Source organism: Eucalyptus grandis, chromosome 7 (genome assembly GCF_016545825.1).
Source record: "Eucalyptus grandis isolate ANBG69807.140 chromosome 7, ASM1654582v1, whole genome shotgun sequence".
Taxonomy (NCBI): Eukaryota; Viridiplantae; Streptophyta; class Magnoliopsida; order Myrtales; family Myrtaceae; genus Eucalyptus; species Eucalyptus grandis.
This window is the reverse complement of record NC_052618.1, coordinates 45,226,661-45,254,261: the sequence shown is the minus strand read 5'-3', so window position 1 is coordinate 45,254,261 and position 27,601 is coordinate 45,226,661. Positions and strand designations below refer to the sequence as shown.

Sequence of the window (27,601 nt, the reverse complement as noted above, 5' to 3'; positions counted from 1 at the left end):
TGCTTGATCTGACCAAAAAGGCATCATTCGAGTTTCCGAAAATTTGTAATTTTGTATTACGAAAGTGTCTGATGATATTAAATATATATATATATATATAGAAAGATATACTAGCAACAATTTTTGAAAACTGGTATATTAAATGATATGATCGCCTTTTATTGAATATTGCCCACCACACTATTTGATTTGTTTAAAGACTCGCTCATAATCTTTACATTGCTTGTGTTAATCATATAAGCCAAATTCAGCGGACGCGTCGTGTATAATTTACACAAAAGGAGTTTGTCTCTACACTATATAGGAAGATATTTCGAAGGACATAGGTACACAAAAATGAATCTAAACTGTAGTATTAAAATAGGACTCACATGGATTCTATAAATTGATCCGTCGTTTTCTATACTTCCTATTCAATACAATTCGTATAATATGCTCATATATTAATTTCTTGTGCTCTGGACCTTTACGTGATGAAATCCATCGTCTCTTGCAAGGAAAACTACATTCTAATCAAAAGAATCCCAGAATGCAATTCCTATTTACTTAGGAAAAGCCACACGATGAAGTTCCTTGTGAGGGCAAACATGAAGTTCCTTTCTTTCAATCTGGATTATGATTGGTGAATTGCAAGTTATGGATATTATCTGCATGCAAACTTACTGTTTTTCCAAAATTGATGGCGATTCGGAACGGGAAATATCACATTTGGATAAAAAATAACGGTAACTTCTCTTCAAATAGAATTGTGCAAACATAAATTAGGCAAGAATTTAGTCGATGACAAAGCTTGGAAAATACAGCCACTTCAACAAAACTGAACATAAACAAACTATACTGAAATTTAATTAACAACAAAACTTGAGAACACAAAAAGTTATGCCGGAATTTATCAATGATGTGGCACCTAAGATAAAGTTATACACATGAATTTAATAGACAATGCGAGTCAAGAAATTGAAAGTACAATAGGGGAGAGTAAAGATAACTGGAAGATTGTAGATTTCTCGGTTTGTGTGCAGGAGGCTTTCGAGTAGACCAACGATGGTATTTATAGTAATTGTGTCATAACTATCTCTGAGCAATTCTCCTGTGGTTGTAGCCATGTTTCCTCTTCTCTTAAATTTTGTGTCCATATTCTCAGAATGCCATGATTTTGTCTTCAAATGGTTGTTCCTTTAAAATCGAGTGTTAGTTGCTCCACGACCTCCATAACTCTATTCTCTAGTGGGTTCAATCTTGTAACTATATCTTGATGCCCTTTATGTGTTCAATTTTTTTCTTAGGCTTTAATCGATAATCTGGTGACTTTATTGTTTGATACCTTTGTCGACTATTGTTAACCATTTGTCATTGTTCAACAATAACTGGTCAGTAATGGTCATCAATGTGCATTAATATCGATAATAATTCTTGCGGTCATAAACAATGGCTCGCATGCTAATCCAAATTGACGACCTAACCAATTTTTGGTGCAAACACTTACTAAATATTAATGCTGACATATATATATATATATATATATATATATATATATATATATATATATATATGCGTGTGTGTAAATACGTAATATAATTGCAACCAAGAATCTGATCAAAAGAAGTCTTTTCCAATAAAGATGGAAGAAAATATGATCCTTCGAACGATCAGGGACAAAACCATAATCCGGTCCCAGAGATGATGTCTTTCCTAATCGGGACAATTCGTCAAAATGACTACACCTCTAAGGTTAAAATATTGTCCAAATATTATAAGAAAATAGATGTAAATTTACATGTCCACATTCATATGTTATAAGAGCTTTAAATGTTTCGGATGAAGCAAAATTAAATTGCAGGCACCACAAGATTTCAATTAAAAAAAAAGTAAAAGATAAAAGTCAATCCAATCACGCCTTAAATCTTGTTACCGATGATTCGATACATGGGGCAAAATTTTGTTGCCAGGCACAAATTTTAGAAACAAGAGTTGTAATTTTGTCGTTGAAGTTAACCATCACGCAATGTCTTACCGACGCCTGTCACAATGGGAGCTTCTACCGCCGGGATTTTCATTTGATCTGTAATTTTTTGTTTAACTAAGTATATGCTTTTTCTTTTACCAAAATGCGACATTTTCCGAAACTGCAATTTATTAAGCTTCTCATCGTAGTGGGAAAGCGAACGTAGACAGCGCTCAGAGAACGGTCTAGTAATTTCGCCGTGTGAACAGAATTCAGAGAGATCGCCGCTACTTTTGAGGAACTGATGAACTCTCTCATGGATTGGTCGCTTTCTCTACACATCACAAGGGGATTCACTCAGAAAGAGATCTTTGCAAGTGCAGGTCGCCGTCGCACGATGGAAAAGTTGCAGATGAAATGATGTTGCTCCCCACTATCATTTGTAACTACGTGCATGCATGTACCTACGGGAGCCACGGATTCTACTTAGCAAAAGTACAAAATTACGTAGGAAGTACGAGGTGAACGTGAGAGAGGACCACTTACTCATGCACAGAACTTGTAATGGAGATGAGTGGAAGGTGTATGTTTCCAATCGCCAAATTCCACACACACAGAGTCACAGTTGTAATCGTTGGATATGCCATATGGGGGGAAAGAGTTAAGATGAGGTGGCCACGTTTCCAATCGCCAAATTCCATCCACACACGTTTAGTCACAGTTTTAATCATTGGATATGCCATGAGGGGAAAAAAAAGTTAAGATGAGATGGGCAGAAGATAGGCACTAAGCCTAAATTTAGTGTTTGCACCAAAAAAAACCAAATTTTAGTTATTATCAACATGTGATAAAGTCAGTCGATGATAGTAAAGTCTGATAACTTATGAACATAATTTATAATTGAAGAATCGCCAACTTGATAAATCGACAATTTGAAGGAATCAACAAAAAGTGGAGTTGACAATCTCGAATGTAACCGTCAACATAGTGGATTAAAATGACCATCAAGATAGTGGAGTCAAGAAAACCGTTAAGGTAGTGGAGTTAATGTAACTGTTAGTAACCTCCCTTTATAACCTCTGTTGATAACCATCAATTGTGGCTTTAGAAAAGTTGAGATGATAGGATGATAGGCACTAAACCTAAATCTAGTGTTTCGAACCATAAGGATGAACGAATGAGCACTATCATCTATTCGGATCCGAAGATAGTGAACCAGAATCAGTATAAAACTCTTGCTATTCAGCACATCAGTAAAGCACGAGCTGGACAACATCATTTGAGAGGGAACTACTCAACATTCGCCCAAGAAACTATTCGACATGTGCGGACCATGAAATGAAATAAAGAAATTCCGGTCACTCTCTTTTTCAAGGGAAGGAGAGTTCGTGTGTGCATCACCTAGGGTACCAAGAGTACAAGACTACACAGGGAGGTACCACGCTAGCATAAAAGGACCACTTCTCATTCACGACACACTTTTTTTTTTTTTTTTTAACATAGTGGAGATGAATGATATACATGTCTCGAAAAGTCAACCATAAAGAATCATAGTCTTGGGAATTTAAGGGAGATATTTTCCCATTCATGGGACGAACCACTTTACTGATTGCATGTGGCACAAGACGACACACGTCGATAGAGAGGCCTTCTCCGTTTCAAAGATCCCTCTATGCGATAAATAATCGATAGAGGTGTTGTTAAGAGTGAAAACTTTTAATACATCATAAGAACATGACACTAAGCAAGAGGAGAAATGTTTTGAATGAGAGCAATTGGAATTCGACTCTGTTTGAGCACTTTAAGGAACCAAAAAGTATTTTACTCTTTCTTCTTTCTCCATCATCTTTTTCGACCTGTAGCCATGGGAGGAGGGTTTGAGATAGCCTCACCCTCCCTTCCCTCTCATATTTATTTTCGTGTTTTATTTATTTTTTCTTTTTTTTTCTCTCCTGATTTAGATTCAGGAGCTATCATTCTCCTAGTCTAGTTCTAAATCAATGAGTTTGAACTCTCCAAATCTATTTTTAGATTTGGAATTTATTGCTTTGTTCATGTATAAGTTCTCTACCTCCAACTTCAATGATAATCACATGAGTTCTAGCGTCTCACCGAACCACAAAAATTTGCTCTTCCAAAGGTTAATTCTATTTTTGTTCAACCTTTTTTGATTGTCTTGTTATGATGATAGTGCATAGGAGGCTGAACTTAAGGACGCACTACTAACTGACAATGTCATGGTTATTGGAAAAGAAATTTTCGATGTGTGCTCATCATTGATAAAGATAGCGATCCATTGATTTGTTGCTGATTATTTTGTTTTTATTCTTGTGGAATGAGTAGCTTGGCCCTTCGATACTCTATTGACCTTTCTTATTTTCTGGAATTGGCTTTGTTTTGCAATATTCTGAGTTTTGTTTGTTTCAATTTGCTTTGGCATGAGATCTATATTATTTTCATGTATCCTTTTGAGCAATAATTATACTTTTCTTTTGAAAAAAAGAGAGTTAAATTTGACAAGACTTTATAAACTCCCAAATGGTCTCATATATTTGCTAAACTATGCAACTATTTCGTTGAAATTTTTTAGGTAATAGCAGGGATGCATATTCTAGCTTATATTGAAACATTTATCGATGCAAAACAACCAAAATGAGCACAGAGCGACAGTAGTCATCTTCCGGGGACACTTGAGTGGCGGACAGGTTATCATGGAGATGGAGATGTCACAGACACCACCAATAGCGTCGGCATTTATGGCGATTCATTAGCTTGCTGAAAGTATAATTTCTAATGAACAAAATTTCGAAAGTTCTTTCATTTTTATTTTAGGTAAGATCCATATTCCTTTTTCACGTGACGTATAAAAGAAAGCCACTTCAAGAGATTTTTATCGGAAATTACTGATGTGAAAGTTTATTACATAAGATGATTGACGATAATTGGACAACTACACTGGCGATTTCTAGCAAAAAGAGATTGGAATGATAATATTAGAATTTTGTGTAAAGATTTATGATTAAATTGGTAAAATTGAAAAGTTTAAACTGAATTGACATCCATACAATAAGTTCGGGACTGATTAGGTAATTTACCTGCTTGGAGGCAAAAGATAAATTAAGTCCAATCATGCCTCTCGGTAAGCTTAAGAACATTTATTCATGTTTTTCATTAATTAAAAGAAGGAAAATTCTGTAAAAAATATTCTCATTTTCTCTTGATTGCACTTTGCACCCTCTAATTTATTTTTATTTTTGATGTAAAATGTAAGTACTTGTTATTAGATGAAGTACAAAAGTTTAGGGGTAACCCAAGAATTATACATAAGACTAATAATGCGAGGAGATGGAGATAGAAAGTCTCCACATAATAGCCAATACAAAGCCTGGGTTTAATATTGTAAAGCGAAGCTCTACTTTAATGATTTTATGCACCATAGATAAAATAATGTGGAATCATTTGACTTGTTTTGAAAACATATATGGCTATGCTCCATCCATTTACAATATATTATTGTAAAAAATGATGCCGTAACACCCCCTGATTTCTAAACCTACATATTTGACCCTTCAATATCTGTAATTTTTGTCTAAGTTCTCCTAATGGTGTTAGGTTTCAAGGGTAATTTTTATTTTAAGACAAAAAAAAATTAAGTTGTGGAGAGTGAGTTTTGCATCCAGATGGGGGGATTAGAACATCAGTAAAGGAAGTTCATTCGCAATGAATTAGACTAAACTACCCGAATTATCAAGATAGTAAGTTATCATTATTACTAATTGGATTTTCTTGGTACGTATATACTGTTACTCAAAGCATCAATCGTCGCATAGACAATGCTCTTGCGGGTGATCAAGATTTGCTAGGTACATATGATTGCATATATCTAGAGATTATCGTCTATTTGTTGGCGTATGATTATACCGCTGAGGAAATCAGGATATCCATCAATGATGCATAGAATAAAAACCCTGACTATATTTCAGGATGTCCATTAAAACCTACCCAAAGTGGGCTGAAAAACCAGAGACATGGCTTTATTAACAATAGAACTGCCCATTATTTTTTGAAAATTTAAGGGCATGGGCACTAAGACTTGAGTTCGTGAAGGTCAATGAAACACTTTGCAAACTTTATAATCTAATTTAGTCCGATTCTTTTGACTTGTGCATGTGGCTCTAATTAGAGTATTGTGTACGCAATTGGTGAGATTCGAATAGATAAGTTACGGTTCATGGCCGATTGTGCATATGCACATGCATATATATACCTCTATTTAATTGTCATTCGAGTAATTCATCTGACGTCGCTGAAGGTTTCTACGAGAAGGTCATATGGCAATCGGAAAACGATGGTGGCAGCACCAAATTATATTCCATATTTCACATCCCTTCAAGATGAACAGGCTCAAAGTGGTCCATTTTCCCCCATTAGGAATGCGTGCGAGAGAGAGAGAGAGAGACATCGAAGTGACTCTGACCATTCAAGAAAAAGAGAAACCAACAAGTAGAAAAAGTGACTCTGACCATACAAGAAAGAGAGAAACCAAAAAGTAGAAAAAGGGCATCAAACTTGTAAACATTCCATTTGCTAGCTCGAGCTATTGGACCACACAAATTTCCAACACGGTCATGCACTTGGAATAGGTTGTTTTCTTGTTCACATTTGACCTAATTCGCAATACACCAGATCATCGTGGTTTTCATAGTTCATCGAGCTACGATTTAGATCTGGTTCCTTCACTTACATATGCAGCATTATCGTGCAACCAAATGTGTACGAGATCAATATAACAATCCCCTAAGTCAAGCTGATATCAGAAACTCTGGCATTTCTCTTCACCACCCGCAACCCACCGGCATGAGCTCGACGAAACCCTATGATGTCGAAGGGACACCCTTGGGTTCTGCCCACTGCTATTGCTTCGCCGACACCCGAAGCTGTTATATAAGACTTGTTTATATTCTCAGCTTCTTTTTTTTCTTAAAGTAAATCCATGCAACTCCGTATCAATACTCTTTAAAGGGATCGAGACCCCTTCTGGTGCCCATGCATCGCCTTCCAACAGGATTATCGGGAGCAGGTAGTAGAAGTCCGATACTTTTATTCGGGAGATTGCCAAGAGGGAGCCAACTTCGAGCATGTTAAGTCAAAAAGTTATGGGTCTACAAGAATATATTAAATGCTCTACACCACGTCAGTTCTTTGATGTTGGACTTTTCTAATATAACTTTAACATAACTCGCATGAGTATCTCAACAATTTTCCCCACACTGTACATCTCAACAATCTCTCCCTTGTGTGACCAACACAACACCAACCTGTCTAGAAACCGAGTTGGTCACCAAATCCCTTCTTTAGATATTGACCAAACACCAATATACATTGGGAGTGGCCACCAATCAACCATGATAACATTTGTTTGAAGCGCATAACAAAAAGCCTAATACCTTCATGCAGGAGGTCGCAAAGAGAGAGCCCAGATATGAGCCTATCAATATATTCGGTTAGACCTATCTTCATTCAAAAACTTAATGATATATTAACTATTTCACACCATATCAATTTTCTAACGTGGGATTTCTCTAACACAATTCGCACGTGTATTTCAATAGATAACGGAGATTATGGACAAAAGGACATCGTGTGAGTATATAATATCTATATACATCTGCTAATATGTCTTAACATCGCTCCATATTATTATTATTTTGCACGTGGACTATACTTGATAGTGTGCATTGCTTTTCGTAGTCATTTTTTTGAATAAGTCCTTGATATAGGTCAAATTTTGTCTAATGAGTGAACATTCGGGACCAATTGAAATGATATCAGGTCACAAATCAAGTCGGCGCTTGATGAATTCAAGTTGTGATTCGAATTGAGTAATTTGGATGCCGTTAGAATGTCAAAATTTGGAGTTGATTGCCCATGTACAATATTATTATATAACCATTCTTGGGAAGTTCATAATTGCGGGCACATCTTCCATGTATTGAGGGCCACATTATTACTAAAGAGAAATGCTTATGTAATTATCTTTAATTTATTATAAGAATAACATGTTTTGGACCACAAAAAAATAAATAATAAATAATGTAAAATTATTGTGGAATCTACTCCTTAAAAGTGATCTACAACATGTTTGTGGCTCACAACATAATGTTATTATCATAGTATTAAGAAAACTGTTATCCTAGCAAAATCTATCATAATTACCCTCACGTAAGAAGGCACACATTGATAACTAAATTAGATGATAAAAAAGTTATAAACTTCTCAAGATCAAGCTTTTAACCAAATTATAGCCAAAATTTCTTAGAATTGGCATTTTCTTCCTATAGGATGAGCTATGACACTCAAATTATGTGCAACGAAAATGATGCGGAAGCTAAAAAGTCTTGCAATTCAAGACAAATATGAGAAGAAGATATTACCATAGTACTCAAAACAAGAGATTTATGTGGTATGGGTCGAATATTGATACCTACTCCACAAAGAGAGACGATGTCAAGAGAGAGTACAAAATTTATAGTAGTTCAATCGTATTTCCCGATCCTTAATTACAGGCAACGCAAATCCAGGAAGGATTTCTCACGACATCTTGTAAAGAACTCGCTCGAAATACTCACACGGACAAATTTTCATGGTAGGGACCGCATCCTCAATGGTCTTTAAAATCACGTCCGTCCCATTGTCATTCACGCCTCATCTAGAGTGCAACTAGCTTTCGTGTCTTTGTTCATCTCCCCCCCTTCGCTTCCTTCTCCCCGAGCCCGGCAGCATGAGCTCAAACAGATCCTACGATGTGGAAGAACAACCTTGGAGCACTGGCCTCTGTGGCTGCTTCGACGACATCAAAAGCTGTAACGGATATCTGTTCATATTGCCAGCTTCTTCTTTCCCTTTTCTCTTCCAGTTATTAAGGAATAAACCCATGCAACTCCATTCCATGTTGCTCGCAGGCTGCCTCACCTGCTGGTGCCCATGCGTCACGTTCGGACGGATATCAGAGATTGTGGACAAAGGGGCAACATGTGAGTATATAATTTCTGTATCCGCGTCCGCAAATATGTTAGAGAATCGCTCCATATTATTGTTGTTTTGCATTCGGATTATACTTCCAGTACATGGTTTTTTCGAATAAGTCATTAATATAGGCTGAGTTTTGTCTAATAGTGAACGCTCGGGACGAAAAGTAATAATAACGGGTCATAAATCAAGCCAGCGTATGAAGAATTCAAGCCAGTTCACATAGCAAGCAGAGCCAGCTAATTAGAGTTCTCAAAGGCTAATCATATATTTTTCACTTAATTGTCCGAGCTTGTATTGCAGCTTGCGTCTCGAATGGCGCAATCTTTGCGCTGATCTACCACCTGAATACGTGGGCATACCTCTATTCATTCTCCTACCGAACCAGACTCAGACGAGAACTCGGGTTGAAGCAAGATCCTTGCCATGACTGCTTAGTCCACTGCTTCTGTATGCGCTGCGCCCTTTGTCAAGAGTACCGAGAGCTCAAGAGCCGCGGATTCAACATGGAGAAGGGTGAGAACCCTATTTCTTTCCAACATCTTCGTGCTGGCTAGTAGTGTACATACTAGTCTTTTTAAGGGTTGATTAAGTATTGACTAAAAATGTTTGGATTGGCGTGTAGGATGGGAAGGAAACGCCAACAAACATAGAGAAGTGGCAATGGCTCCAAAGGTGGAAGGCGACATGAAGCGCTAGAGTCCTGTGGCTGATTAAGGCCTACATCTTATATCGACTAAGAATGTAGTTCTCTTTACTCTATTTGATTATGCAAGTGAACTTGTTTCTCGGAATAACATATGTCATGTGGTATTCTTATTCTGTGTGATTAGTAAAGTCGGAGCTCAGCTCCTAATTTTATTGTCATTTTCATGTGGTTGGCACAGTGCGTGCTAGGAGTTTGATTAAGTTTGTACCGTAAGACCTTTCGAGTGAGTATTGAGTTGTTAACTTATGAATCTTTTGATAGCATTGTCCAATGTGTGATTCTTTCTGCTTGTTCCGTCCTTGTGTCAAGGGAATTTTAGTGGACTTGTCATGGTCTCTCTCCTCACCAAATATAAATCATACCAGAACTACATAACATTTAGGATCGATTTCTCTATTTATTGATCGCAACTTCTTACCCAGCCTTGAACCTTCTACACCCACAAATGACTCCTTGCTCTCATCCGTCAATTGGATCGAGTGCAAATGGGTCAAATCTACAAAAGAATTATCAATCGACACATCTGGGAGTTAAAGGCAAATGGGCGTTGGCTTTTAAGCTCTTAGGAGTTTCCCCACTCACTTGGAACTCGGACGTAATGATTTAAAATTTAGATTCATATAGGTCATGCGCACATTGGTGTGGACCTAGGAGGCTCGTGGTAGCCTCCACCCCTTTTAGGACGAAATATATTCTATATATGTTATTTAAATGAAAAATTTGTGTCCAACCTCCTTACCTCAAATTCTTGATTCGTTATTACATGCACAAAGTAAAGGTGATCTGTTTTAGAGTGAACTAGTTGCCATCTTAGAATCGAGAATTGCCCATGAAGGGCTGGTTCTATAAATTGAGAACTAAGAACCGTCCACTAGTTTTTGAACCTATCTAGGAACTGGATCGCTAATCCGGTGCGAATCCCACGTGAGTCCATGGAACTGGCCGTGTGATCATCACCACAATCCATATTTCACGAATTTGGCTAATCACTTTTGAGAATCTAAACAACTAAGACTTGCAAGATGGCAACAAGGAAACAAGGCCCACGAGCAGTATGATCACCACCACAGCTCAAACCCACTTCATCCATTGCCTGCTCTTCCTCTTCATCTCATTCGTGTAGAATAGATTTCTCAGTGAGCAAGGCTGCGAGCGCCGAGATTGAGCTGTGAAGAAATGCGCGGAAGATATACGTTTCCAATCGCCAATCATGGTATAAATAAATATATGGTCTTGATAAATTCAGGAAGATATTCTTCCATGTCTTTGGGATCAAGGCTTCATTCCTCACAGTTTAATCAATGGATATGCCATGAGGGGAAAAAAACTTCAGATGAGATGGCCGGATGATAGGCACTAAACCTAAATCTAGTGTTTGCACAAAAAAATAACTAACTTTTGATTATTATCAACATGTGATAGACTGAGAGCAGAATTTGGTCATTTATTAATAAATTATTAATAATTTGAATAATTGATGACTTGTTGAATCAACAAAAAGTGGAATTGACAATTTGGGATGTAACTGTCAATGCGGTGAAATAAAGCAACTGTTAAGATAGTGGAATCGAAGATGCTGTCAAGGTAGTAGAGTCAATATACCCGTTGATGTAACCATCTAGTGATTTTTTTGTAACATCTCTTTGTAACTTCCGTGGCTTTAAAGAGGTTAAAGATGAGATGGCCAGCGGATAGGCACTAAACCTAAACCTAGTGAAGCTAAACCTAGTGTTTCGGATCACAAACATGAACAAATGAGCACTCTCATCTATTGGATCCAAAGATAATGGACCAGAATCAGTATAAAATTACTGATCTTCAGAACATCTGTAAAGAACGGGCTGGACAACACCATTCAGAGAGAACTATTCCATTTTCGCCCGATTCGACATTTTTCCTTTTTTGGTTCAAAATAAGATTTCATTGCTAACTTGAAGTATGCAACAGCGAAATAGAAGACTCAGAACATAATAAGTTCTAAAGTGGATTAGAGGATTGGCAAGTCAATCCTGGATTAATAACTTATTGCGTTGAGCCTTTGCCAACCAGTCCACGACTCGGTTTGCCTCTTATGGGCCAAGGAAATGTGGACGAAACCCAGTAGCGTGTGATCTGGACTCAGTCCTATGCAGAGATGTCACGGTCGTTTGGTCGATGGTTTCGCCAGATCGGTGAAAGTACACTCGATTGAGCTCGCGGAGGCAAAAGCGCTGCTTGAAACCCTAGAGTTCCTGGATGATAGAAGACGCCAGAGAATAGTGCTGGAGTCTAGTAATTTAAGTTTAGTTCATGCGGTGAAGGGATCAGATCAGTCTTCATGGGAAGCGCTCCGTGAATGAGCCATCCCTGTTCACCTTGAGGGATCCCTTCACTAGAAAAGGATTCGACATTTGCAGACCATCGCGAAGGTGTCAAAAGGTGAAAACGACATGACCTCTTACACATTCACATGCACAATGGCCCGATACATTTCTACATTCATGAATGCATCACCTATATAATTGTATTTTTACCAATTTAGTCATAAACCTTTTAATTTTGTTAATTGAGTCTTAAACATTTTAGTGTATTGCCAATTAAGTCAATTTAACCAATTTTGACCGGAAATTGTAGCACAGCTTGTACTAACATAAATAATTTTTAATAATGTTTTAATATTTCTCAAAATTTTTATTTATTTATTCTTTTCTTTCTTCCTTCTTCCTCCTCTAGCCGGCGCCAACCTTGCCCGCCTAGCGATGGCCAACCTTGCCCACCTAGCCATGACAAGACCAACCTCACTTGCACAGGAGGAAGAAGGGAAGGAAAAATAAAAGAAAGGAATTTTTTCAAAAAAGTTAAAATAATATTAAAAATTATCCACGTCGTCGTCGTTGATTGCATTACGTAGAATGGCAGTCATCAATGTTAGTAATTTCTAGTCAAAATTAGACGGATTGACTCAATTAACAAAATGAGAAATTGTTTAAAATTTAATTGACAAAGTTAAAGACTAGGGACTGGATTAGCAAAAATGTAGTAAATTTAAGATTTTTGGACAACTTTCCAAAAACTACAGGAGTACAAAGACTACATGAGGGAGGTACGACGTTAACATAAAAGGAACGCCCCTCATGCACGACTAACCCTTCTTTACACAGGAGATGAGCGAAAAAATACATGTCTCCAAAAGCCAATCATAAGGAATCACGGTCTTGAGGAATTCAAGGGAGATACTTTTTTCCCATTTATGGGTTGAATCTAATTGGTATTTCTAAGATCCATTTATATGGAAAATAATCAATAAAGGTGGTGTTAGGAGTGGTAACTTCTAATAAATCATATGCACACAGGCTCTATGCAAGAGAGATATTTTGAGCGAGAGCAATCCGAATTCGACTCTGTGTAAGCATGATTGAGCTAAAATCGACATGACTTGATTTGCTTCTACATATTCTTTAGAAAATCGAAATTTTTGCCTATCGGGCCGAACTTAACCGATTCCATTTGCTAAACTATGCAACTACTTTTATTGGAAATACTTGGGTATCAGAAGGGATGCATTGTAGTTCATATTGAAACATTTCTCGTTGCAAAACGAAATTAATAACCAAAAATGGACCCAACGATATGTGGCCACCTTACGTGGACACTTACAGTGGCCGACAGGTTAACGTGGAGGTTGAGATGTCACTGGCATAGCAACAGTGCCAGCATTGATGCCGATTTATTGTTTGGTGAAGGTATAGCTTCCGATGAACGAAGTGTTGCATGATTTCTTTCATAATACTCACGTTACGTATGAACGAAATCCATTTTTGAGATTTCGAAAACTATTGATACGACGGTATGTCATATATGACAGCCATCTGTTATTGGACCCTCTTTGGGATGAAAATAGATCGGAAAGATTATACTGAAATTTAGTGTAAAAATTTAGAATTGAATTGAAAAAATTTAAAAATTTATAATTAAATTGATATATAATAGATTCATGATTGATTGGATAAATTTTCCACTTGAAATGGATAATTGAAACAATGAATTCAATCGAATCTTGTGTCTCCATAAACTTAAGAAAGGGAGAAAAATCTGTTCAAACCAATCTCATTCTCTCTAGATTGCACCTTGCACCCTCTAATTTCCAAACCTACATATCTTAATCTCCAATTTGTGTATTTTGTCTAATTTCTCCTAATGGTATTCGTACTGAATAAGACCATACCACCTGAATTCTCAACAGCGTAAATCCTCATTATACTGCGCATAAGGTATCAAAGGTCTAGACTACCTGAAAGTATAGCCAATTCACATTTAAGCCATAGTTTTGGCGAAAATTACTGTTTTGAATTAGGGAAATATCAAAGTTTCGCATAGGCAGTCTTGTGGGTGATTATGATTTACTTAAGGACATATGATTGCATATTTCCAGAGATCACTGCATTTTCTATTGGCATATGATAAGACCACAGAGGAAATCAAGATACCCATCAATGATGCATAGAACAAGAATTCTCGCTACATTTCAGGAGGGAAATTTGAAAAAAAAGTCATCCACTTATTATATTTATACCAATTCAGGTATAAACTTTAGTTTGGCTAATTTAATTTTAAACTTTTTGATAATTTGCTAACGTGATTCTTTCAAATAATTTTGGCTAGAAATCCACAGATGCAGATGCCGACAATGCCAGTGTCCTACATGGCATGGCGGCATCGACGTAGACACTTTTTATAATTTTTTTGAAAGCTTTTCAAAAATTTTTAAATTTTTTCTTCTTTTTATTTTCTTTTTCTTGATAGAGGGTCTTAGTGTTGGCCCAGGAGTTGGCGAGCGTTGCCTCGTCAGGCTTATAAGAATAAAACGTAAATGAAAAGAAAAAAAAAGAAAAGGACAAAATTTTTATAATTAATTGATTTTTTTTTTTAAATTACAAAAATTGTCTATGTTAGGATCGGCCATTCTATGTGGCACTACCTACATTAAGATTAGGGATTTCTAGTAAAAATTATCATAAATGACTATATTGGTAAATCAACAAGAGATTTATGACTAAATTAGTTAAATTAAAAAATTATGAATTGAATTGGCACAAGTCCATAAGTTTAGAATTTGTTTGATAATTTTGGCCAGGATGTCCATGAAAACCCACTGAAAGTGGCTGACAAAATCGAGACATAGCTTTACGGAAAAGAGATTGTGATCTAGCTTTTATAGCTAAAGGACACAAGTCCAGAAAATTGACAAATAGAAGTCGCACAAAGCACTTGACAAGCCTCGTAAACCAATTAAATCTAGTTTTTGGCATGTACAGGAGGTCCTAATCTGGAGCAGCTTGCTTGCGATTAGTGAAAACTGAATAGGTGATTGCCTATCCTCGATTGAAAGTGCAACTCATATAGGTAATTCATCTCGATTGTTACCTCGAATTCTCGATTCGCCATTGCATGGTGCGCAGCATGTGTAAGCTGCACCTTTGCAAATTGTGTGCATATTATTCTACAACTGCGTAAATTGACCCACTTCTTCGGTCCATCATTGTCGCTCATGCTCGTCCCATTAGAATTCACAACCTCGAGGATTAGAATTTCCCACCTGACTTTCGTAGGAAGGTTGATGCTTTTGTGCAGTTTTTGGGCTGTTTAGCTACTTCATTTAGATTTTTAGCTTGTGTCGGCCCAATCAACTGAGTGACAAAACCCGTTGGGAATCGGACACCATTGGAGGAAAAACCAAAATGTCCCTTCTGCTTTGCACAATCAAAAGGAGACTAATAATTTGAAAGACGAACGAAAAGACGAGTCTTGCAGAATTGAGAGGGCACATATTCCATTTATTGAGGGCCACACTGTTATTAAACTGTCGTAGTTGCCCTCCTGTAAGAAGGGACACATTGATAACTAAATTAGATGATTAAAAGGTTATAGACTTCGCAAGATCAAGCGTTTAACCAAATTGTGGCCAAACTTTTCTAGTATTAGCATTTTCTTCCAAAAGAATGAGCTAAAATTATGTCTAATGAAAATAACATGAAAGTTAAGAGATCTCGCAATTCAAGACAAATATGAGAACAAAATGTTACTATTACACTCATCGAGAAAATATAAGGATACCTGGAATTTACGTAATTTAGCTTAAAAGTCAATAACTATTTCATGGAGAGAAATGGTGTCAAAAAATTCATTATGAATCATTAAAGTTAGCATTTTCTTCTAAGAAATTGAACTTTGACACTCAGATTATGTGTAATGAAAATGAAGCGGAAATTAAGGATCTTGCGATGCAAGATGTATATGAGAAGAAGATATTACTATGGCAGTCAATGAGAAACTACAAGGACTCAAATTATGTGTAATGAAAATAACGCGGAACTTTCACGCTAGTGACGGCGTCCTCGATGGTCTTTAAAATCACGTCCGTCCCATTGTCATTCACGCTTCATCTAAGATTGGAACTAGTTCTTTCGTTTCTCCGTCCTTATCACCCTTCGTTTTTTCACTGGCTGCCTGCATATCAATCCCCAAAGCCAAGCGGATATCGGAAACTCTGCATCATCTCTTCACCCCCCACAGCCCACCAGCATGAGCTTAACCAATCCCGGCAATGTCGAAGAACACCCATGGAGCACCGGTCTCTGTGACTGCTGCGGCGACATCAAAAGCTGTAACAAGAAATCTGTTTATATTGCCAGCTTCTTCTTCTTTCTCTTTCTTTCTCTTCCACGAATCAAGGAAAAAATCCAGGCAACTCCATTCCATGTTGCTTGCAGGCTGCATCACCTTCTGGTGCCCATGCATTACCTTCGGACAAATATCGGAGATCCTGGACAAAGGGGCGACATGTGAGTATATAATTTCTGTGTAAGTGTCCGCAATTATGTCTGAGGATCGCTCCATATTATTGTTTTTTTGCACTCAGATTATACTTCAGGTACGTGGTTATTTTTTGAATAAGTCCCTGACATAGGTCGAGTTTCATCTAATAGTGGACGTTCAGGACGAACTGTAGACCACAAATCAAGCCTGCGCATGAATATCTCAAGTCACAGTACACAGCGAGCAGAGCCAGTTAAATAGAGTTCAACGTTGGATATGTGATGTCAAATTTTATGAACTTATCCCAATTTGACAACTCATTCGGAAAATATAGGATATTAATTTTCCCTGTAAGAAAGGCTAATTGATTACCAAAGAACAGACAAAGGCTAATTATATATTTCTCACTTATCCGAGCTTGGATTGCAGCTTGCTGCGCGAACTGTGCAACCTTCACCCTGATCCACTTGCTGACTTCAGTCGCATTCGCCTATCCATGCACATGCTTCTATTCATACCCCTACCGAGCCAGACTGAGACGAGAGTTCGAGTTGAAGGAATATCCGTGCAATGACTGCTTAGTCCACTTCTGTTGCATGTCCTGCGCGCTTTGTCAAGAGTACCGAGAGCTCAAGAGCCGCGGATTCAACGTGGAGAAGGGTAAAAGCCCATTCCTCTCCAACAACTTCGTGCCGGCTAGCTTCCAAAATAGTGTACATACTAGTCTAAGCGTTGATTAACTACTGACTTAAAATGGTTGGATTCGTGTGTAGGATGGGCAGGAAACGCGAGCCAACATGGAGAAGTGGCAATGGCTCCAAAGGTGGAAGGCGGCATGAGGCGCTAGAATCCCGTGCTTGATTTAAGGGCAACATGTTATTTCGACCAAGAGTATAATTCTCTTTCCTCTACTAGGTTATGCAAGTGAACTTGTTTCTCATATGTCATGTATTATTCTTATTCTGTGTGATATGTAAAGTCGGAGCTCAGCTCCTGATTGTATTATCGAGTTTGATTAAGAATGTACAATAAGACATTTAGGGTGAGTATGAGTTTTTAACTTATAAATCTTTTGATAGCACGGTTCAATGTGTGGTTCTTTCCATTTGTTCCGTCTTTGTGTCGAGGGAATAATAATGGACTTGTCATTGTCACTCTCCTTGTGAAAGATAAATAGTACCAAAACTCCATAACATATAGGGTCAGTTTCTCTATTTATTTATCGCAACGTCTTACCCAGCTTTGAATCTTCCACATCGACAAATGACTCTTTGCTCTCATCCGTCAAATGAATCGAGTGCAAACGGTCAAGTTCTTAAAAGAATTATCAATTGTAACATCTGGGAGTTAAATGCGAAAGTATAGCTCCATTTGTTTCGTGAAAAATGTGATATTTAAAAAAAAATTATTTTGGGGAAGCCATTTTCTAGCAAAACAATAATATTTTTCAATATTTGGCTAATACCTTAAAATGAACTAGCAAACATTTCCCTTTGTTCATTCCATTGTTTTCCATGTACAATGAAACACTCCAAACCAAAACTCAACAAAACTCCTCTCCAAAACTCAGTAATCATTAGTTTAATACTTATATTTGTTTGGGTTCAATGTATAATCATAAGGAAATAGAGAGTAAATGCGAGAAAGAGAGTTCGAAACACAAGCTTATCTCGGTTCATTCTTAAACTAGGGCTACATCTAGCAAAGAATTTGAGCAGGACCTCATGCCATCCCATCGATGGGGAATATGAACCATACCCCATCAACATTATCACGTATTTTTATACCAATCAAATATTGGTACGTATTTACATGAATCAAACGATAGAGCTCATCTACGCTAGAACTATATATGTACCCTTTCTACTAAGAACATTGGACACACATGAGTGTCTTGGACCACCACAAAATTTCCATCATCAATTGCCAACCATCACACATACACGACCAAAGCCATTATCAGTATTCACAATACAAAAGTGGAAAGGAAATCAAAATAGAGAGAAATCATAGCAAAATTGAATATACAAATAACAATTTGGACACCCAATTCTATTTAGGAAAATCTGCCATCGCAACAACAATCATGCACCGGACCACAAAAGGCCACCTCTCGGACTTCCACTCCTAGACATCGAGCAACTCAAGCCACTAACCTTATCGAACGAAGCATCCAAGTACAACAAACAAGCTAGACTAACAATACCTCGCAAAAATCAGAGCAACATAATTGACAGCCGCTATCAACTTGCATTAATCTTCATCCCCTTTATCAACTTTTCCCACATCAATAAAGGCCATCGAACGACAACACCATAATATAAAAATTCTTAAAAATACTGACAAAGCGACACCCAGTCAAAAAGGTCAAAAAGTCGAAAATCAGGACAAACGACAATCGCCTATGTGGCGAAAATGTGACAATTTCTTCTAGAGTGATGATCGGAACCCAGATTTCTACAATGTCATGTAAATTACGCTCAATCCACACAAATCCAATTCCTAGAAAATGACTCGAAAGCACGCATGCACTCCCACGCACCATCCATCCGACGGAACCTCACCTTCACGCTCTGGTACGAGAGGAGCTGCTGCGGGCCGACGATGAGGAACAACATCTTCATGACGTCCTTGTAGCACTTGAAAATCTTGGAGGAGAGCCAGACCTTGGGCTGGATTTTGAAGCAGTTGAAGCCGGCAGGGCGCGCAAGCTCCAAGAGCACGATGGGGAGTGGGACGAGGGACAAGATGAGGATGTGGAAGAAAATACTGTGGCTGTAGAGGAAGTAATGGGACTTGGCGGCGAAGTACTCGAACCAAAGGGGGCTAGGGCTGTGTGTGAGATAAGATGAGTGCAAGATAAGAGAGAGTAACTAGGGAAAATGTTTTTTGGTTTTCCGTTGATGGAAGTTGTTTTTCTGCCAAACAAATTGAGCCCTAAACTCATAAAAATTTCCCCATTTCATATGGAACTCGGACATAATAATTTCGAATTTCGATACATATAGGGCATGGTTGCATTGGCGGACCTAGGAGGCTTGTGGTAGCCTTTGCTAAGGGTAAGCGGTCCTAGGTATATCCTAGAACTTGGAACTGGATTAGTTCCCTCCGATCCAATTTTCAAATTTCCAATTTTATTCAGGAACCACACTCACCTCTTGCCTCCGCTCCTTCTAGGATGAAATATTTGCTCTATATGTTATTTAAATTAAATATATGTCTTACCGTCTAATCTCAAATTATCGGTTCGCCATTTTATGCACAAAGTATGTCTACACTTTTGCAACATGTGTATATGATTCTATAATTGCATGACTCGCATAAAAGGTTAAGCGGTCGACGGCCACAACTAGCTTTCTCCTTCGATCCATCATTGTCGCTCGTGCTCGCATGGCAATTCACATCCTCATGTATTAGAATTTTCCACGATGACTTGAGAAGGAAGTTTGAGACCTTTATGCATAGTTTTTTTGGGCTCTTTAACAACTCTTCTGGATATTTTGTATATGTCAGGCTACGAGAGTGACAAAACATGTTGTGAATGGGACAGGAAAAAAAACCAAAATGTCTTTTTTGCTCTAAAAAATCAACAAGAGACTCGAAATTCATGCAAAAAAGGGCGTTTGATAACAACATGGTAGAGTTTTACGTTTCAAAGTTTTGTAGATGAATTTTCCTATTTGGTATCGTATGTGAGGTGCAAGTGTGTGATGTATATCTTCTTGCTTGGAAGAAAGGATGGAAACTGCGTGGCCAGTCCCGCTCGCGGGGTCAACGGTCTCGTCTTATCTTACAATATCTCGTAAAGAACTCACTCGAAATAATCACTTCAAAAATTTTCGCGTAAGCACCACGTCCTCAATTCAATGGTCGTAAGAATTACGTCTGTCCCATAGTCATTCACGCTTCCATCTGGAGGGCAACTAGCTTTTGTTTTTTCGTCCTTCTTCACCCTTCGTTTTTCACCGGGTGCCTGCACATCAATCCCCAAAGTGGACGGATATCCGAAACTCTGCATTATCTTTTCACCACCCGCAGCGCACCAGCACGAGCTCAACCAGACCCCACGATGGGCAAGAACAGCCTTGGAGCACTGGCCTCTGCGGCTGCTTTGACGACATGAAAATCTGTAACAGAAATCTGTCTATATTCCCAGCTTCTTCCTCTGCTTTTCTCTTCCACGTATCGAGTAATAGAAGAATGCAACTCCAGTTCCGTGTTGCTTGCAGGCTGCATCACCTATTGGTGCCCATGCATCACCTTTCGACAGAAATCAGAGATCGTGGACAAAGGGGCGACATGTGAGTACATAATTTCTGTATACGTGTCCGCAAATATGTCTGAGGATCGCTCCATATTATTGTCATTTTGCACTCAGATTATGCTTCAAGTACATGGTTATTTTTAGAATAAATCCCTGATATAGGCCGAGTTTTGTTTATTCGTGAACGTTCGGGACGAGCTTTAATAATATTGGGTCACAAATCAAGCCTGCGCATGAATAACTCAAGGGACAGTTCACGAAGCACGCAGAGAGTTAGAGTTCAACATTGGACATGTGATGTCAACTTCTATGAACTTATACCGATTTGACAATAATATGAGTACATGTATACATATATAGTTACAAAAAGAGAATCAAAGAAAGAATAAACACGATTACAATTTCCTACTTTATTTTCAAATATCTTCGACTAAATCAATTAAAATCATAGTCTAGTATAAAATTGTAACCTTCTCCAACAGGTCGTGCTCACATTCCTATTCGCAACCGCAATGCACTGGAACTTTCCCCCGTGACTTTACTACGAAGTTTGAAGACTTTTTGGCATGGTTTCTCGGGTTGTTTGGCAGCTCATGCAGATATTTTGAATGGCCCAGCCAATAGAATGAACGACAAAACATATTGTGTGCATCGGGCAAGATCGGTGGAAAAAATCAACATGTCCTTTCTGCTCTGAAAAATCAAAAGGGGAACTCGAAATTTAAAATTAAAAAAAAAAAAAAGTAAAACGGGAAGGACGTCCGATTAATACGTAGTGGAGTTCAAAGTTTGGAAGTCTTGGAGATGGCTTTTTCTATTTGGCAACTTATGTGACGTGCGAGTGTGATGGATTTGTTAGACACAAATTGCGCAATCCCAAGATCTCCATAACCAGAACAAGAACGTAATTGAGTAGAAAGATTAACGCACCTGATTTGGGATCCATCGAACATCAAACATAAAGCGGAAGCAAAAAGGATTACCCACATGTTATCAGGGGATCCACGCAATGACTCATTCTCCCTATTCGCCTCCGTATCACTAGCTCAATGAGGCGGCCTCACGTTTAGCGTTAGGTAAACGCCCTTAGGTGAGGATACATGTGAGAATTAGGGTTAGAGGAGAGACATGAAGACTATTTATAGAGTTTAAGTGAGTCTCTCATTACGGGTGAGGCCTCAACTTCACTATTAATTAAGCATTATTAGGTAACTAATTAAACCTTCTATCTCACCTTAGACCAACCCTATGTTACGGTGAAGTAAAAACAGTAAATTACAATATCAATTAATTTAGTCCACATTAGAAAAACTCTTACAGGATTACCAACACCAGAGCATTGACGTACGTATTGTCCATAGGACAATTAGAGGAAAAAAACCAAAACAATTCACCCACCATGTGCCAAAAATTAGTCAAACAGCCAAAATGGAAAACTGCGTGAGCAGTATAAGTAACAACAATCGAAGGTTTGATTTATGACTTCTCGACTGGCTAGCATCTCGATAAGGTAGAAGTGACATGCTCGCTAAAACTCGGATCTTCGAGTACTGGATATACAAAGTGGAGATATCTCGCCTCAATTCGCAACCATTGGGGATTACGGGCTACTCTGGACCTCTGGCAACGCCAGAGAGAGTCGCTGTAGCTGGTATGCCATCCCAGGCTTTTTACTTATAAACAAAAATCATGCCCTAATAATGGAAAGTTTCAGCTGCACCTCTGGATATGATTTTAAATTAACAGTGTGGGGCTGAAATTCACTAGGAAACAAAAAGACCACATGCATGGAAAAAGAATTACAAAAGCGAGTGGACCATAAGAAAACGACGTTAACCTTGAGGAAAAGGCACATATTAATAATTTTAAAAACTCCAATTAGTACATTTATGATAAATTTACTATAAATTAGTTTTTGACTACCAAAAATCCCAAATTGATAAATCTGTGACAAAATTATCCTCAAGTAATTTTTTTTATCACCAACAACGATAAATTTGTACCTTCAACTTTGATTATTTTGCCGAGAAACTTGGTTTGCAAGAAAAATCTTCTAAGGACGAGTCAACATTTCTAAAATGATTTGTGAGACACCAAGACTTCCAATTTCTGAATTCACTTTCAATTTCACGGTTAATTTCACTCAAAGACGATCTTGCACGTCCAGTTATCGAGTAGTTTTTAGGAAATTTTCATGCATTTGATCTGGGGTTGATCAAGCCACAATGTACATTTTCGACACATTGGAGTAATCTCAAGGTTTCAAATACGAACATAGGGTACCAAAACGATAGAAAAGTCGGTCCAATGTCGATCAACAAGAATTGTGCGATACGGTGGAATCACCCACACTTGATCACATGCCTTTGTCAAGTCAACCTATTTCCGGTCTCTAATTGATTTTTAATCTGTGCCATAATGACACTTGCAGATTAGCTCGGTCGAAAGGTCGCTTCCTGGTCAAATTCTTGAGTCTGATGCATTAGAATCCCTTAACGGCTTCACCTGATAGACTAGTCTTCTTGTGAGTGGCCAACTTAGAGAAAAGAACTATACGCACGCAGATGAAATGCCTGTCTTACTGAAAATAGAATTGGAAAATTGGGATGTCACACACTATCTCCTATAAAAATGCCAAAGCAAGAGCCTCGTTATGGCTTCCCCGACTTTGCTCTTGGCTCGTCTATGTTAAACTCCCCCTCGCCCCTGCGAGGCCGGTGAGGCTAAGCGAGCATCGGTTGGCAAGGTTAGCCTTCACCCACAGCCGGCGAGGGTTGTCGAGCCCTCACTAGTTGTGGGCATCCTCGCCGGCCACCGGCAAGGCCACCCTCGCCAAATCTAGCAAGGGTCAGCCTCACTTGGGGCCAACGAGGGCCGACCTCACTAACACCATGAGGGTGGCCCCCACTTAGCCCTTTATGGACATCGCCGGTGGCCGGTCAGCCACCAGTGAAGAAGGAAGAAGAACCAGAAAAAAAAAAGAGAAGGAAAATGATGAAAATGTCCTTGACCAGGCCTTTAGCTTTTTTTTTTTTTTTTTTTGTCGATCTATTCTATTCTTATTCTAATTATCACTTTTAGACTTTTATCCTACCTCCTTACAGGGCGTGGGAGTCAAAACCCTCTTCTGAAACTAATTCGTTCCCACCCCAATCCCTGAGAATGTGGGGATTTGAACCCTTCACCTCCCCCTTCAATGTTGAAAAGATGGCTACTAGGGCAAATCCCAGGCATTTATTTGAAACAAGTATAATTACTTCAAGCCCTTATTTGAAATAAGGTCCACTTCGGGCCCTTATTTAAGAAAATGAGTCTTAAAAGTCATTTTTTTGGAATTTTCCTCATAACTTATAAATTGTTCAATATAGTTTTTGAACTTTATATTCCAGAGATTAAATTGAATATGAACTAAAAGCTTAAATACCTATTTAACAATTTAAAAATACGGAGGCTGTATTATATATTAAGTTAAAATTTAGATACCATTTATGTCATTTAGATACCATTTATGAGGTCGTTTCACATCGCTTTCCTACGATGCGTGCTTGGCGGGGAACGGTCCACGTTCACCGGAGGACAAAGCTTGGAAGAATGGACGAAATTCTTCGACCCGTTCCTCTCGCCGGGTCAACAGTCTTGCGGTTGACAACGGAGTCCGCGAAGGCCAGCGCCAGCAGTCCCTTCGCTCGACGAACACGACAACGGTGGACCTTTCCGATGGTTACCCTAATGCCCGAAAGGAGTTCGAGGGCAAATAATTCACGCCATTTTCCACCATGTCTTGAGAAGGAAGTTTGAGACTTTTATGCATAGTTTTTTGGGCTGTTTGGCAACTCGTTTAGATATTTTGTAAATGTTGGGCCAATACAAGAGTGACAAAACATTTTATGAATCGGACGGGAATAACCAAAACGTCCTTACTGCTCTGAAAAGTCAACAAGAGACTCGAAATTCATGAAAATGTAAAACAGGAAGGACGTTTGAACATTTTGTTTTTTAAATAATCACAGAGAAAATTTTCGCAAAGGCACCATGTCCTCGATGGTCTTCAAAATCACGTCCGTCCCCTCGTCATTCCAGCTTCATCTAGAGTGCAACTAGCTCTTTTCGTTTCTCTGTCCATCTTCACCCTTCGTTTTTCACTGGGTGCCTACACATTGATCCCTAAAACGAAGCGGATCTCTGAAACTCTGCATTATCTCTTCGCCACCCGCGGCCCACCAGCATGAGCTCAACCAGACCCCACGACGTGGGAGAACACCCTTGGAGCACTGGCCTCTGCGGCTGCTTCGACGACATCAAAAGCTGTAACAGAAATCTGTTTATATCCTCAGCTTCTTCTTCTCTTTTTCTCTTTTACGTATCCAGTAATAAATCCATGCAACTCCGTGTTGCTTGCAGGCTGCATCACCTTCTGGTGCCCATGCATCACCTTCGGACAGATATCAGAGATTCTGGACAAGGGGGAAACAAGTGAGTATATAACTTCTGTATATGTGTCCGCAAATATGTCTGAGGATCGCTTCATACTATTGCCATTTTGCACTCGGATTATACTTCAGGTACACGGTTATTTATCGAATAAGTCCTTGGTATAGGTGGAGTTTCGTCTAATGATAATGTTCGGGACAAACTGTAATAATATTGGGTCACAAATCAAGCCTGCGCAAGAAGAACTTAAATTACTGTCCACAGAGCAAGCAGAGCCAGTTAATTAGAGTTCAACCGTGGACATGTGATGTCGAATTTTATGGACTTATCCCGATTCTGGATTTGACAACCTATGCAGAAAACATAGGAGAGTAGTTTTCCCTCTAGGAAAGGCTAATTAATAACTGGAAAACTAACAAAGTCTAATTACGTATTCGCGCTTACTTATCCGACCTTGGATTGCAGCTTGCGTCATGAACTGCGCAATCTACACGCTGATCTGCTGGCTGACTTCGTGCGCATGCCTCTATTCATGCTGCTACCGAACCAAACTGAGACGAGAATTCGGGTTGAAGGAGGATCCGTGCAACGACTGCTTAGTCCACTGCTGCTGCATGTACTGCGCGCTTTGTCAAGAGTATCGAGAGCTCAAGAGCCGCGGATTCAACATGGAGAAGGGTAAAAACCCATTCCTCTCCAACAACTTCATGCCGGCTAGCTTCCAAAATAGTGTTCATACTAGTCTTCTTTAAGTGTTGATTAAGTACGGACTTAAAATGGTTGGATTGTGTATAGGATGGGCAGGAAACGCCAGGCAACAGAGAGAAGTGGCAATGGCTCCAAAGGTGGAAGGCGGCATGAGGCGCTAGAGTTCTGTGCTGTTTAAGGGCAACATCTTACTTCGACCAGGAATATAATTCTCTTTCCTTTGCTCGATCCTGCAAGTGAACTTCTTTCTCAGAATAACATGTCATGTATCATTCTGTATGATTAGTAAAGTCAGAGCTCAGCTCCTACTTTTGTTGTTGATTTTATCTGATAGGTGCGGTCTGTGCCAAGAGTTTGATTAAGTATAAGACCTTTCGGGTGAGTATTGAGTTGTTAACTTATAAATCTTTTGATAGCTTTGTTCAATGTGTGATTCTTTTCGCTTATTCGGTCTCTGTGTTAAGGGAATTTTTGTAGACTTGTCGTTGTTGATCTCCCCACGAAACATATCTTACCAAAACTACATAACATTTAGGATTGATTTCTCTATTTATTTATCGCAAGTTCTTATCCAACCTCGAACCTTTCACACCCACACAAATGACTCCTTGCTCCCATCCATCGATTGGATAGAGTGCAAATGGGTCAAGTCTTCACACGAATTATCAATCGAGACACCTGGGAGTTTAAGGTGAATGGACGTGACTTTTAAGCTCATTAGATTTTCCTACTCCATGTGGAACTAGACGTAATAATTTCAAATTTAGATACATACAGGTCATGCACTCATTGGCAGACCCATGGCGGACCCAGGAGACTCGTGGTAGCCTCTGCCCCTCCAAGGACGACATATTGTCTATATATGTTATCCAAATGAAAAATTTGTGTCTTCCCTCCTTATATCAAATTCTCTTTTCACCATTTTATGCACAAAGTAGGGGTGATCAATTTTAATGTGAGCCAATTTCCACCCTAAAACAGAAAACCGCTCACAAAAGGCTAGTTCCACAAATTGAGAACTGGGAACCAATCACTAGTTTCTAGACCCACCCAGGAATCGGACTATTGATCCGGTGCGATTTCTAAGTGAGTCCATGGAACTGGTTGTGTTATCACCAACACAACCCAAATTTTCAACAATCTAGCTAATCACTTTCGAGAATCTCTATGACTAAGATTTTCAAGATGACAACAAGCAGTATGATCACATCTTCATCTCAATAGTTAACTCGAATTCTCGGTTAGCCATTGCATTGCACGCAACATGTGTTAGCTGCAACTTTGCAAATTGTGTGCATATTATTCTACAACTGGGTAAACCGACCCACTCCTTCGGTCCATCATTGTCGCTCATGCTCATCCCATTACAATTCACAATCTTGTGGATTAGAATTTTCCACTGTAACTTTAGTAGGAAGTTTGATGCTTTTGAGTAGTCTTTGGGCTATTTGGCAACTAATTTAGATTTTTAATGTTTGTCGGGCCAATCAACTAGGTGATAAAATACGTTGGGAATCGAACACCATTGGAGGAAAAACCAAAATGTCCGTTCTAATTTGCACAATCAAAAGGAGACTGATAATTTAAAAGATAGATGAAAAGACAAATCTTTCATTTTTCATTTTTTTTTTTGTTGTCGGTAAAATCTTTCATAATTGAGAGGGCACATATTCCACAATATTGAGGGCCACACTGTTACTAGACCTTCATAATTGCCCTC

General features: G+C 38.6%; 4 protein-coding genes across 5 annotated transcripts; 3 read left to right on the top strand and 1 right to left on the bottom strand.

Annotated features, from left to right (window-relative positions):
- The first annotated feature begins 8,673 nt into the window (after positions 1-8,673).
- LOC120295265 (cell number regulator 2-like) lies at positions 8,674-9,935 on the top strand. Its single transcript, XM_039316264.1, has 4 exons — positions 8,674-8,808; positions 8,908-8,979; positions 9,278-9,490; positions 9,600-9,935. The coding sequence occupies exons 1-4, from the start codon at positions 8,727-8,729 to the stop codon at positions 9,671-9,673; spliced, it is 441 nt and encodes a 146-aa protein (XP_039172198.1). The 5' UTR covers positions 8,674-8,726; the 3' UTR covers positions 9,674-9,935.
- Positions 9,936-16,116: 6,181 nt separating this feature from the next.
- Positions 16,117-17,512, top strand: LOC104455641 (protein PLANT CADMIUM RESISTANCE 2). 2 transcript variants are annotated; one of them, XM_010070401.3, is made up of 4 exons: positions 16,117-16,326; positions 16,433-16,504; positions 16,908-17,138; positions 17,252-17,512. In XM_010070401.3, exons 1-4 carry the CDS (start codon positions 16,245-16,247, stop codon positions 17,323-17,325), a joined length of 459 nt encoding a protein of 152 aa, XP_010068703.2. In that variant the 5' UTR covers positions 16,117-16,244; the 3' UTR covers positions 17,326-17,512. The 2 variants fall into 2 exon arrangements, with proteins under 2 accessions (XP_010068703.2, XP_039172689.1); XM_039316755.1 differs by having other exon boundaries at positions 16,117-16,504.
- A 1,446-nt stretch (positions 17,513-18,958) lies between these two features.
- LOC120296172 (methylsterol monooxygenase 1-1-like) lies at positions 18,959-20,714 on the bottom strand. The gene is made up of 2 exons (XM_039317852.1): positions 20,542-20,714; positions 18,959-19,310 (listed from the first exon to the last, which is right to left on the bottom strand). The coding sequence occupies exons 1-2, from the start codon at positions 20,712-20,714 to the stop codon at positions 18,959-18,961; spliced, it is 525 nt and encodes a 174-aa protein (XP_039173786.1).
- Positions 20,715-24,787: 4,073 nt separating this feature from the next.
- Positions 24,788-26,325, top strand: LOC104455647 (protein PLANT CADMIUM RESISTANCE 2). The gene is made up of 4 exons (XM_018876933.2): positions 24,788-25,049; positions 25,144-25,215; positions 25,639-25,851; positions 25,969-26,325. Exons 1-4 carry the CDS (start codon positions 24,968-24,970, stop codon positions 26,040-26,042), a joined length of 441 nt encoding a protein of 146 aa, XP_018732478.2. The 5' UTR covers positions 24,788-24,967; the 3' UTR covers positions 26,043-26,325.
- The last annotated feature ends 1,276 nt before the right edge of the window (positions 26,326-27,601 follow it).

Bases quoted from the DNA above. Each gene is read 5' to 3' on its own strand.
- LOC120295265 (XM_039316264.1), top strand. From the start codon at position 8,727: ATGAGCTCAAACAGATCCTACGATGTGGAAGAACAACCTTGGAGCACT. The intron at 8,980-9,277 runs GTGAGTATATAA...CTTGTATTGCAG, and splicing joins TGTGGACAAAGGGGCAACAT to CTTGCGTCTCGAATGGCGCA. The intron at 9,491-9,599 runs GTGAGAACCCTA...ATTGGCGTGTAG, and splicing joins CGGATTCAACATGGAGAAGG to GATGGGAAGGAAACGCCAAC.
- LOC104455641 (XM_039316755.1), top strand. From the start codon at position 16,267: ATGTCGAAGAACACCCATGGAGCACCGGTCTCTGTGACTGCTGCGGCG. The intron at 16,505-16,907 runs GTGAGTATATAA...CTTGGATTGCAG, and splicing joins CCTGGACAAAGGGGCGACAT to CTTGCTGCGCGAACTGTGCA. The intron at 17,139-17,251 runs GTAAAAGCCCAT...ATTCGTGTGTAG, and splicing joins CGGATTCAACGTGGAGAAGG to GATGGGCAGGAAACGCGAGC.
- LOC120296172 (XM_039317852.1), bottom strand. From the start codon at position 20,714: ATGCAGCCTGCAAGCAACACGGAACTGGAGTTGCATTCTTCTATTACT. The intron at 19,311-20,541 runs GTCTGGTTGAGC...TCTCACACACAG, and splicing joins CTGTTCTTGCCCATCGTGGG to CCCTAGCCCCCTTTGGTTCG.
- LOC104455647 (XM_018876933.2), top strand. From the start codon at position 24,968: ATGAGCTCAACCAGACCCCACGACGTGGGAGAACACCCTTGGAGCACT. The intron at 25,216-25,638 runs GTGAGTATATAA...CTTGGATTGCAG, and splicing joins TCTGGACAAGGGGGAAACAA to CTTGCGTCATGAACTGCGCA. The intron at 25,852-25,968 runs GTAAAAACCCAT...GATTGTGTATAG, and splicing joins CGGATTCAACATGGAGAAGG to GATGGGCAGGAAACGCCAGG.